At 39.1% G+C, this 11761-nt stretch overlaps 2 protein-coding genes and 1 pseudogene across 3 annotated transcripts in view; 2 read left to right on the top strand and 1 right to left on the bottom strand.

Moving 5' to 3' along the window:
* Positions 1 to 11761, top strand: part of LOC144655393 (uncharacterized) — a 200824-nt gene that overhangs the window by 56547 nt on the left and 132516 nt on the right. The gene's annotated exons all lie outside the window — the stretch shown is intronic.
* The window catches only part of LOC144655389 (uncharacterized), a 170230-nt pseudogene that overhangs the window by 102489 nt on the left and 55980 nt on the right, over positions 1 to 11761 (top strand). The gene's annotated exons all lie outside the window — the stretch shown is intronic.
* Positions 2250 to 7680, bottom strand: LOC144654036 (neuronal pentraxin-1-like). The gene is made up of 3 exons (XM_078514153.1): positions 7596 to 7680; positions 3209 to 3440; positions 2250 to 2695 (listed from the first exon to the last, which is right to left on the bottom strand). Exons 1-3 carry the CDS (start codon positions 7678 to 7680, stop codon positions 2323 to 2325), a joined length of 690 nt encoding a protein of 229 aa, XP_078370279.1. The 3' UTR covers positions 2250 to 2322.

The raw sequence follows: 11761 nt of genomic DNA, 5'->3' as shown, positions 1-11761 counted from the left end.
TTTTTAGAGTAAAAAATCCGTTAAAAATGAACAATTATACCATTTTTTAGATATTCGAAAATCCTAGGAAAGGCAGGCAAGCAAAAAAATTTACAATGAATGTTCCGAAAATTCTAGATCTCAAATCGTCTTCCGAACAGATATTTTAACGAAATATTCCGTTGGGTGCCCCACAGGGAACCCAAACGCTGTATTAGTTATTCATTATCTTTAAAAAAAATGTACTTATTTACCTGCGTTCCTGTGTTTTTTTAACCGGTTTTGGGGGCGATTTGAATCAGAGCGAAGGTGGTTTCTGTTGCGAGTTTTAAACGGTAATCGATATGTCGCAATGTCAGTACGACGCGCCTCAATTATGTCTCAAGTTTTACATTAAAATTGAAACACGAAACTCCCCGCGAGGAGAGTTAATAGTTAATGGTGTTAGTAACTTGAGTTAATAACAATTGAAACTTGAGGCGCGTCGTATTAACATTGCGACAGATCGATTACCGTTTAAAACTCGCAACGTAAACCGCTTTCGCCCTGATTCAAATCGCCCCCAAAAGCGGTAAAAACACAGGTAAATAAGAACATTTTTATTTTAAGATTATGAATAACCAATACAGCGTTTGGGTTCCCTGTGGGTGCCCCTGAATATATAAAAACTAGAGATGCAAAACAATACACCCTACATCATAGCACGGATGCACACTGAGATATACAGTAAAAACCCCACATACAAGAACGTGTTTTGGGGAATCAGGCTGATTTTGGTATTATATATCGGATGTTTTCTGCAAAATCAGCCTAAAAATGTTCTAAGGTGTTCTTAAAATTGTTTCAGATGAAATTAATGTACCAGCACAATATTTTAATTAATTTATGGATGGAACTAGCCTTAACTGCATTCAGATAAAATGTTCCGACTTGTTTTATTGTAAGTGTTTCTTTGCTTATCGCCATATATATTTTCTAGAACTGACAAAAAAGAGCTTATAAAAAGTAATTAACGAAAAGAGAAAGAAAACACGATTTTTGGAAGAGAAACGGAGAGATAAATGTACTTGAAAGCTAAATGCAAGGTTATCTTACTGGGTTCTGCTCAGTTCTCGATACAAAAAACATTTACTGAAGCATAAGAAACCAAGGCAACATTCAAGCATTGGTGACGCCATTGTGAATTTAAAACAAACTGAGAGACTATCTGATCCAGAATAGATACAAGGTAATATTTGAACGCACAAACCATTTAAGGACGTTCGCGCTTATTGTTTATGCGCATCCCTACTGCGCACGTAATTAATGTCGCAGCGCCGTGCACGCCATACATTGAGCGCGCGCGCTGAGTGAAATGTCTAAGAACATAGAGGGTGGGTTGCCGTTCCGCTAGCTTCGCTTGCAATTTGCTCTCTCAAATGGTCGGTGACCCCTACTTTTTTCTTAACGGATCACTTTTGTTAATTAATATCTGTGTTTTAAGAGAAAATGAAAAAAATCTATCGAGTAGAAGTTTGTCATTTTTGTCACACTGACAGTTTGAATTCCGCTTTATGAGCTTTTCGTTTTCAAATTTCAAATGCGTTTTTCCAGGGTTTAGTTTTACATAAAAGATGGCAAAACTAGGAATAATTTACTCAACAGACGCACCTCTATAAAATGTGACTTAGATCGTTAGCCTCCGTTCACTTATCTTCGATATCGTTAACTATAACCCCTGTAAACCATGCTGAATTAAGTGCGCCCATTTTTCCAAATCACGGTAGTTTTCCACACACTTTCTCTCTGAAACGAAGTCGGTGACCCCAACTTTTTTTGCATTTCTGACACAAGTAAGTCATTATCTGACCGCAGCGAAAAAATTAAAGAAATCTATCGAGTAGAAAATTTTGGCGCGAACGTCCTAAAAAAATTATATTTTTCCATATATTTTGTGCAATTAGAAAAAAGCGACAGAGCCTGAAGAAAATTAAAGTTTAACAGTTCAAGTGCGCAGTTCGTTTTCATTTTTTCTAGTAACGGGGTGCTTTCTTGTTGGCAAGGTTCAGGGCAAGGATAAATTTAAAGAAAGGTTTGATATATTGATAACACTTTGTGCATATCATCAGTTGCATAAGGATCCTTTATTTTAAATATTAATTCAATACAATGATCTTCTTTCGTCATTAACAACATAGCACGAGTGCATCTCATGCTAATCTTGCTACAGCAAATATTACATTAAAACATCAATGCACGTTTTGAGAGTAATATAAAACAAAAGTCGGAAAGTCATTGTTGAATCTGTTTAAGCCCATTATTGCCCAACACCTTACTGGATCCTCTTGTGGACAACAGATTGGCTCATGGCTCCTGCACCACAACTCCGCCATGAACGCTATCTTTAAACTGGGACCACCAGTTCACTGATCCATGGGTGACGTGGCAGTTTCTGGATTGGGCAACAATGTCACTCTCAGAGAGAACACTGTTCCATACATTCACCTCTGTCACTTCGCCAACAAACGATTGCTGTGCGACGAAGCCTCCTCCAAGGGAGTCCTGGTCCTGTCCGATAACTGTGGTACCTCCGGAACTTATCTTGCCGCCCTTATTTAGGCCTGAACCACTGCCTACGAGCATACCATCCTTGTAGAACTTATAGTCTCCGTTGGCGCTACTCCATGTAAAGCATATATGGTTCCATTTTCCATAGTCAATAGCAACCGAAGAGTCCCTTCCGAAAGAAGTAAGATTTTAAAGGAACATAAAAATTTGACAAAAAAGTAAGATAAAGTGAATGGGGAGTTAAAATTTACCGAGAAATAATATGATTTTAATTGTTAGTATTTTCAACACTTCTTTGTAACCTTATTATTTTTGGTTCAATATTAGTTTAAGTTTTAACTGGTGTAATCACGAGTCTGGAGAGATACAATTTTCCATCCCCTTTTACCCTATTCAGACCGGGCCCGGCCAAAGAATCCGTTTCCGACTTAAAGAGGTCTCAGTCTTATATAGGGATTTAAATTACAGTAAAATGACTGAAAAACGGCAGGGACCATCACCAGGTGTCCGTCTTAGGGAGGTTTCCGTCTTATAAAGGTCTCCGTTAAGAAACAGTTGACTGTAAGCGAAACTGAAGAATTTTTATATAAAGATATAATAAGTTACTGTTTTTCGAAAAGCCACGTTAGTACTGTATTTCCTAGCAGCTTTCAAAGTGATGTAGTAATACAACGTTAACTACCCCTTATGGCCATTAAGAAGAGCTCGAAGGGTTGGAGTTGTGAGAATATTCAAGGCATTTTCTGCTCCCGGAGCGCGGTAACTGTATAGGCACTGCTCATAGCCGCTGGGTTTGTTGTCATCAGTGTCCTTCACAAGAAAGCAAACCGAAGTTGCATCCAAATCATACACGATCGAGTTTTCTTTTACCGCGTAATCTGTTGTGGTGTGCTCTTGAAACATCATTCGGTACTCTGCGGAAAGAGAACGTTTCAATGTTAATGATGAAATGTTCACGAGCGTGGGACAAAGAGAAAACTCTGAGTCCCCGACGGGAATCGAACCCATGGCCTCGCAAATACCGGTTGATCTAGGGTGAAAACATGTTGTAACACGACTTTGACTCATTATAAATGAGCTCTGATAAGGACCAAATATTAGCGTGTTCCGGGCTCTCGGTATTTGGGGGAGAGCAAAAAAACGCGGACGAACGAAGAAAAATACGAAGGGGGGAGGGGGGGAGGTGGGGACGAAGGCGAGCTCTCGGTAGTTGGGAGAGTAAGGCTAGACCAATAACAAACTGGGTTCTACTTTGAGTTACTGTAAACCCTCTCCTTCTAGAAATTAATATTGACAATTTGTTTTGGTGGTACTGAGTTCAGCTATTTTTGTCGTTATCAAGCTAAAACAGTTTGCAGTTACAGACAGGCATACAGACATAGCAGCGCATCGGAAGTTACAGTGATTGAACTGTTGCCATTAAGCAAAAGTCCTCTTATACTCAATAAGATATGATTGTTTTAGTGCTTTATCTTTTTTGCAGAAAAAATACTGACGTCATTACTTTCCTCATTTGCATGGTAAAAAATAGGTCACCAAGGGTGACATGAGTCTAATGCCGTATGGCATAGTGATACAGATTGCGCGGTTTTCGTAAGCCGGTTAAAATTGGTTAGAGGTTTGTGTTCGGGAGTTTAATTTAAAATGCTTATAGCAAGCTAGGGGCATCGTGGATGATTATGGATGAAAACGAAACAGTCATAAATGTTATATGCTTCACAAAATTTAAAGTATGAACAGGAGTTGATGTTACTTCTTCCGTATTGTCCGTAAAAGCAGAAACGATTAAACATTTGGACAAGATTGCGTGACGATTTACAAAAAGCATGTTCATTACAACAAGGGTTGAAGAACTTCACATCGTTTTCTTTCAGATTTTTCACCATTTTGATGATGACTCTTGAAACAGATTTTGCAATAAAAGCACTTGAAATAGTGACTGTTACTCCATTGTACTGTAAGCACTTAGTGACAGATTTTCCTAATCAAAAGCCCTCTGGGCTTAGTGTCTTGTGACTCTTTTCAGAGTTTAATTTATTTGAAAATAGACCGCTTTTCACGTCTATTTATTGCTTGTAAAGATATCGAAAATTAAAAAGCGTGCATCTAACATAAAGAAACATTTAGACTCCTCACCCCTAAAATTTAAACTTAACCTAAAGCTACTTTTGTCGCTCGATAAAAGTTGTGACATTCAAAACACGATATACGAAACTCTTGATTCACTTGTCAATTCAGAAACCTTTGTCGTGAATGCTTGCGCTGAACTTCACGATTTCACAGCTAAAGATAAAAACAAAGGTTTATTCCAACTACGAAAGGTTCTCACGCGAAAGGCTTAAAATCCAACTAAAAAATATATATAAGATTTGGGACCTAAAAGACAACAACACCGAATTTTCGATTAAGTGGTTTATTGTCACGAGAGCAAGCGCTTACAGGGGAAACCCGTCACGCTGCAATTTGTGTCTGACGGAGAAGATCTGCATACTATCAGCTGACAGATACACCTTCTTGAACAAAAGATCTGAGCTTGTTACCAAGTGCAGGCACGAAAACAAGTACTACACGGCCAATCAGAGACAGGATCGTTCCAACCGTCCTCCATGAACGTAGTTTAAATTGTATTTCACCGCATCTAACGACACAGTCTGATGATCGCTTCGTGCGTTAAACTCTGAGTAACTGTCCGTGAAGTTTCTATCTTTAATTATTGTATAAGATTACGTGCTTAAAGTTTTGAAATCGATGCCTTAATAGTATCCATTCCGATCACAATCACGGTAATTAAGCGTCCATTTTGATTCATACTAATTGATCGTTGCTATTTCTGTCAGGCGGATAATGTTTGTACTTATTATTGTTACGCGACTTGTTTCCGACACCTTATCAAAAGCGATTTTTCCAAGCAGCCGAAAGTAGGCTTGACTTAAATTCAAAGTACACTCCAGCATGTAGCCGTTGAACAGTTATAGGACTCCGATAACAGCACAAAAAGAATACAGACACACAGATTCATAAGCATTTATCTGTCACAGATAATTCTTAAATATCTTAAAAAGGTCAACAAAGTCACAGATTTTCCTTTGTTGTTTTGTGTCTGTGACTGATAAGAACGTTTTCAGCCTCACGTTTCAATAAACTCACGCACACTACCTATACCAAGCAAAGTTTCATGGTTGACCTTTCGCGTGTGTCTTCGAGTAATACTCAAATTGAAGACACACAAGGAAAATAATGTCCACGGGATCAGTTGTTTTGAACTAGTTTAATCAGCACAAATTCTAACTTGCCTAAGCTAGCTAGTCAACTGAAGTAAAGGCACACATGTGGTTCGACTACTACGGTCTATTACATCTTTGAAATCGGATCTAATCAAAAATGGAAACGGCAAAAAAAGGTTTTCCTGACATATTGTCGGTCGACATACCTACAGTTCTGTAAGGCGCAATCCTGTTTAAGACATGCTTTTCCCCTATTGCTGTACCAAAATCATAAAACACATTGTTCTCACGAAACGGTAGCTATTATCAGATTGACTAATATGACTAGAATGGTGGGAATCTCGTGTGATTGCTTTTATCACTAAGAAAAACAAACAAAAAGCTTAAAAATAAACGCAACTGTCAGTGTAAACAGCATCTGCAGACCTCTCAAGTCTCACGATTTTGTCCTGAGACTCACGGTTTTCACTTCAATCTCACGACGAGAAACAGAAATCTCACGAAAAAACAGAGTAACAAGTCATTTGATTAGCGCCTGGTTTTAGGACTCTTTTAGTTATTTTTGTCCGTCAGTTGATCAATCTCCTGGTTTTTACTGAAATCTCCAGATTTTTTTACCTCAATCTCTAGATTTCCAGTGCTTTGAGGTTGAGAAGTCTGCATCTGTTTTGTTTAAATCTGATGATCGCATTTTTCGGCATTTACTAAAAAAAAAGAAAATTTTGACATGGCGGGAAAAATATTGACATGGCGGGAAAATTCCGCGGCCTCAGAAAGCAAATACGCATGGAATGCACCTTGTCCCCTGTAGTATTATCTTGTGTCGTCATGACTACGTCATGACGTCACAAGACAAAAACGGGTGTAAATGCTCACGTCAATATAATGATGACCTTTTGAACGCTGGAAACTAGGCAATTATTATCGAGCTACCATACACAGGAGCGAAGACTGTTTATCATGATGTACAAATTTCGCGAATCATCACTTCCATATCAATGTAACCATTTTATGATTTTTCTAGCTGTAAGAAGAACTTAAGATCTCTGAGAGTCTTAAAAGCATGAAATTCGATTTCAGTGTATGGCAAAGGCCGGGACAGTGTAATACTGCAAAGCGGCCAAACAAACGCATTTTGATTTAGTCGCGTAACTTGATTTACATTTATCCATGTACATCTTTTATTTTTGAAGGTTTTTGTTTGCACTGTAAAGAAAAAATTGGTCAAAATTCGAATGACTTAAATACAAAAACCGAGGTAAAGTTTTCTATTTTTTAAAACAAAATAAATATTTGGTCGCATTGTGTAAATAAACGCGAGTCGCCGTCGAAATATTTTTTCTCAAAGACGTCTTGCTTTTTAAGCAAGACGAAAACACAAAACGAAGATTTATTTTCACAAAAAGCTTACAAATGTCTTAACTGGAAAATTATTTCGTCCTGTTCAAGTGTTGAATAATCGTGACTTGAGAAAGAACTTTTAATTATGCGTGGGAACACGTGTCGCTGATTGGCTGTTTTTAATTGAAACTAATCGTGCGTGTCCGTACGGAGTCCGTTCTTGCAGCTGATCATTGTTTTCTACATTACAGCGAACGATTATCGATCCCGAACCATTCCCTTGGGATTGCTAACAGCTTTTTTCATATAACAAAGAGTCTAATGCGCATGCGCAAAGCGCAAAGCGCACGCAAGCATTAGACTCAAAAACGTGAATATCTCCAAAAAGAAAGAGGTATTTCAAAAAAGGAAAACGTCGTTCTTGTTTATTTTGACAAGCCTTTAAAATAAGAAGCAATTATTTTTTGCTTCACAGACAGTGTAAAGTGCGTCTTGTCAGCTTACCATTAGAAGGAGTGCAAGAATCTGTGGTATCCATCACAGAAACAAACAAAACCACAAGCAAGGAAGTGGTACAAGCGAACTTCATTTTCTTTAATATCTGTGGAGCTGATAAAAAATATAAATGTTAAAAAATAGACTTTGATACCCGCATCTACAATTTATTCTTTCAGGACTCAGAAATAACCTCACCGGAACCTTCATAACAACTGAACTAATTTAGATCGTTATTAGTTATACAGAACAGGTATACAGCTAATAAAATGCTAGCTGAACCGATCGTTTATATTGGTAAGGTAAGGTAAAACTTTATTTATGCAGGGTGGCCCATTCAGCACAGTGGCTGGTCTCCAGAGGGGCCCTGCTATTGACTCTCTTATGCGCGCTCTGTTACGTCAGCAAGGAAAAAAATTGCTATATTTAGGGCCTGTTTACATGGAAGGCGGGTGCCCCGGCTAACCGAGTTACCCGGCTAACCGAGCTACCCTGGGCGAGCCAACTTTTCATACGTTTCTTAAGAAAACGTACTGAAGCCTTTACATGCTAGAAGGGTAACCCGCCTTGCCGGGGCACTCGGTCTACTTGCCCGGGGCACCCTTCTAGGCGGGACAGCTTTTTGCCATGTAAACGGTTATGACCGAGCTATCCCGGCTTGCCGGGATAGGTTTTCGCGCGTGTTTTTGAACTAAATTTGAAGTAAATGGCATAAAATGTATATATTCTGGACCCAAACAGTGCTATTTGATCAAAATTATTTTTATCGGTCGGCTGGAAAATATTTCTTTGAGCAACAGCTAATTAATTCGAAATTTTCGTTGGAATGATTATCCTAATTCACGACACAACAAATTTAATTTCAATTTGACAGCCAAATACTGTTGAATTTCGATTGAATTTCGCCAAAAATGAACGCAGTAAATTTCTGAGAACTTGCACATCATATTAAAATAGGTTTGAAGAGGAAAAGCCTTGATTATTCAGTAAAAAGTCATATTTTTCTTCAATCATTTGGAGCTACAATGTTTTCCCACACCGTGTCACGCTTCAATGACGCTGTCTCATCTCGGGTAGAAGGGCTGTGAATTCTCCATGTAAAGGCGGGCTTGGTTTTATCCCTTCTAGCCGGGTAACTCGGTTAGCCGGGGCACCCTCCCTCCATGTAAACAGGCCCTAAGAGAGGAAGCCACATCAGCGCTAGCTGGTTTTCATGCGGGTCCTCTGTCCAGGTCGAATTGGAATTTGGAAATGTTGGTTTTTCTGGAGGGAGGAAAACCGGAGAACCCGGAGAAAAACCCTCGGAGCAGGGCGAGAACCAACAACAAACTCAACCCACATATGGCACCGGGCCGGAATCGAACCCGGGCCACATTGGTGGGAGGCGAGCGCTCTCATCACTGCGCCATCCCTGCTCCCCACAAAGGAAGCTGGAAGCTGGATTGGCTAAGATAAGAGAACTTTTTTTCTACGATAAACTTCTAGCCACCATATTTTAGGTTCTTGGAGTAAGTGCCCAGCCCGTCTCGCCAGATGTGCTTCAGTTTTCATCGGTATTCCAGCCTGCTAATTACCTTATGCTTGAACGACTTAGCGTAAGTTGTTTTAAGGAGCACGGCTATGTTCTAGACATAGTTACGTTTTACTGAAGAAGGAATTAAATCTGCATGTTTAGGAGCGTCCAGGTTTTGCCCGCATGCCTCAGACTTAAAACTTAGATTTGAACGTGAATATCACAATTTTCCTCTGTGAGCAAGCGTTTTGCCATTGGCTGTTTTAAAAACCTTTTTCTTCTATTTATCTTTAAAAAATTGTGGCAGTTTGCTTAAACATACTACAAGAACCATCAAGAACTGGGACCACTCTTTCACTCGGAAATTTTGAAAAGCTTATTTCTTTTGGGATTTCACCGAATTTTTTTTTCAGAACCGACAAAAACAATAATTCTGAAAGGTTATTGCTTCCCCTCGTTCGAACCCGTTAAACGAACAAAAACATAATGTATAAGCATAGAGAGCAACAAAGAAGACACAAAGTCAGCTAGGAAGACATAAATTCTTTAGGGAAAGCGTCGAACTGAACTCGCTTTATCAGTCTTCATCGATGCATCTAAAATAAAACCGTTGTATTGTTACCTGTTTTAATTCCTACCTTTTCCTTTGAGTTTGGTTCAACGGGTCAGAGCCGATGTGGGAGCAAGTGCCTTCCTCGTGTACTCACTGAAAATGGTGAGAGTGTCTCTGAAATGTGCACTATAAGTAGGCGCTATTGCGTAAGGCACCTGGCAGCCTCGCGCGTGGAACACAAATGACCGTAAACGAAAATTCCTACTGGTTAGTATAGTTTCATTGACTACCAAACCATTATTGTCCAGCATACATTATTTATTGTCTTGGCCAAGTTCACATCGTTACGTTCTCTATTATTTTTCATAGTTTCACCACTCAAAAGAATCATATTGTGGGACTAAAAATAATTTAAAAAAGACTTGCTGGAGATTTTCAAAGGCAAGTCAAAGTGGCAAATCAATTTAACTCCTTAAATCAGTCCCTTGCATTAATTGTCGGCTTACTTTACGTGTGCTATTGCCTAAGGGACGCACGTGCATACCTGCGTTCTGTTATGGTTTCATCGACCACCGTTTTGCTATTGACTGGCTTGATTTTCCTGTTTCTATTTTTTATGTTCCTTCGTAGAAGAACCTTCTTTTGGAAATGAATATTTAACAAAGTTTAGAGAAAGATTGCACTAAGTGACATGTTAAACCAACTACAATCAAACCCGTGGATAATTTTTTGTGCCTTTATGCCAATTGTCAGTTGTATTGTGTAAGGTACTTAACATGTGTTTAAGTGTTATTTTCTAACGTGCTTTCTTTCTTGTCTATTCCAAGTTAACATTTTAAACATTATATCATGAATCGTTCCCATTTTCTTTATTCTTTTATATTTATGTTTTACTTCACAAAATAGCCTTGTTCTGGAAGTGAACATATCACAAAGCATTGAAGATGGTATATTTGATTGGAAAAGAAGTAAAAACCAATTACCCGTTTATAATAATGTGTTCTATTGTGTAAGATACTTTACGTGTGATATTGCCTGAGGGGCGCACGTGCATTCCTGCTTATTGGTATGGTTTCATTGACCACTAGTTTGCTATTGACTAGATTGAATTTCCTGTTTAGTTGTTTTTCTGTTCTTTGTAGAAGAATCTTGTTTTGAAACTGAATGTTTAGCAAACTGTAGCCGTAGCCAAACTGCAACGCAAGTGGACGCTAGTAGTCCCAAATTGAACTTGTATGAGGCCTGTGCTGGGTGGCTAAACGGACTCGTAAGTTTACTTGCAGCTGCACGCAAGTTATGCTATTGCGCGCGCTGCAGTTCAGTACTTGAAAAAACCTTAATTTAATACTTGCGTTAACTTGCGTTGGCAAGCCAAACGGTGGAAGCTTGCGCCAGCTTGCATGTAAATTTGATCTCGACTAAAGTGAACGCAAGTCATCGCTAATCAACGCTAGTGTCCGCAAGTCCTGGCCAAACGGAAACACAAATGATATGAAAATTCCTTCTTATCAACCTTGTTTCATTGGCTACCTAATCATCTTTTTCTTGTCTTTCTCTTGGTCAAATTTTTATATTTTCCAACTTACTAATCTTTAGACTGGTGAGCTGTTAATCTAGTTTGTCCCTATCAATTTACATTGCTTTACGACAGGCTTGCGTTGGGTGGCAAAACAGATTTGCGAGTCTACTCGCAAGTGCACGTAAGTTATGCTATAGTACGCGCTGTAATTCAGTACTTGAAACAAACAGCAATAAGACTTGCGTTCACTTGCGTTGGGTGGCCAAACGGTGAAAGCTTGCGGCGACTTGCATGCAAATTTGATCTAGACCAAAGTGAACGCAAGTCATCGGCTGTTCAGAGCATGTCAACTGACGCAAGTGCCCACAGTCTGCCAACGGAAGTGGACGCAAGTTTAAAACTTGGAAGCGACGCTTCCCCTGACGCAAGTGCCCGCAAGTCTAGCCAAACGGAAGTGGACGCAAGTTTAAAACTTGGAAGCGACGCTTCCCCTGATTAACTAAGTAGATTGGACTAACTGACGAGTTAAACCGACTATATATGACACATCTCGTGGATAATTTTTTATGCCTTTTAAAATGCCTATTGTC

The sequence above is a fragment of the Oculina patagonica genome, chromosome 5 (assembly GCF_052425735.1).
Source record: "Oculina patagonica isolate OP01 chromosome 5, crgOcupat, whole genome shotgun sequence".
Classification (NCBI taxonomy): domain Eukaryota; kingdom Metazoa; phylum Cnidaria; class Anthozoa; order Scleractinia; family Oculinidae; genus Oculina; species Oculina patagonica.
This window is presented reverse-complemented; position numbering and strand designations above follow the sequence as displayed.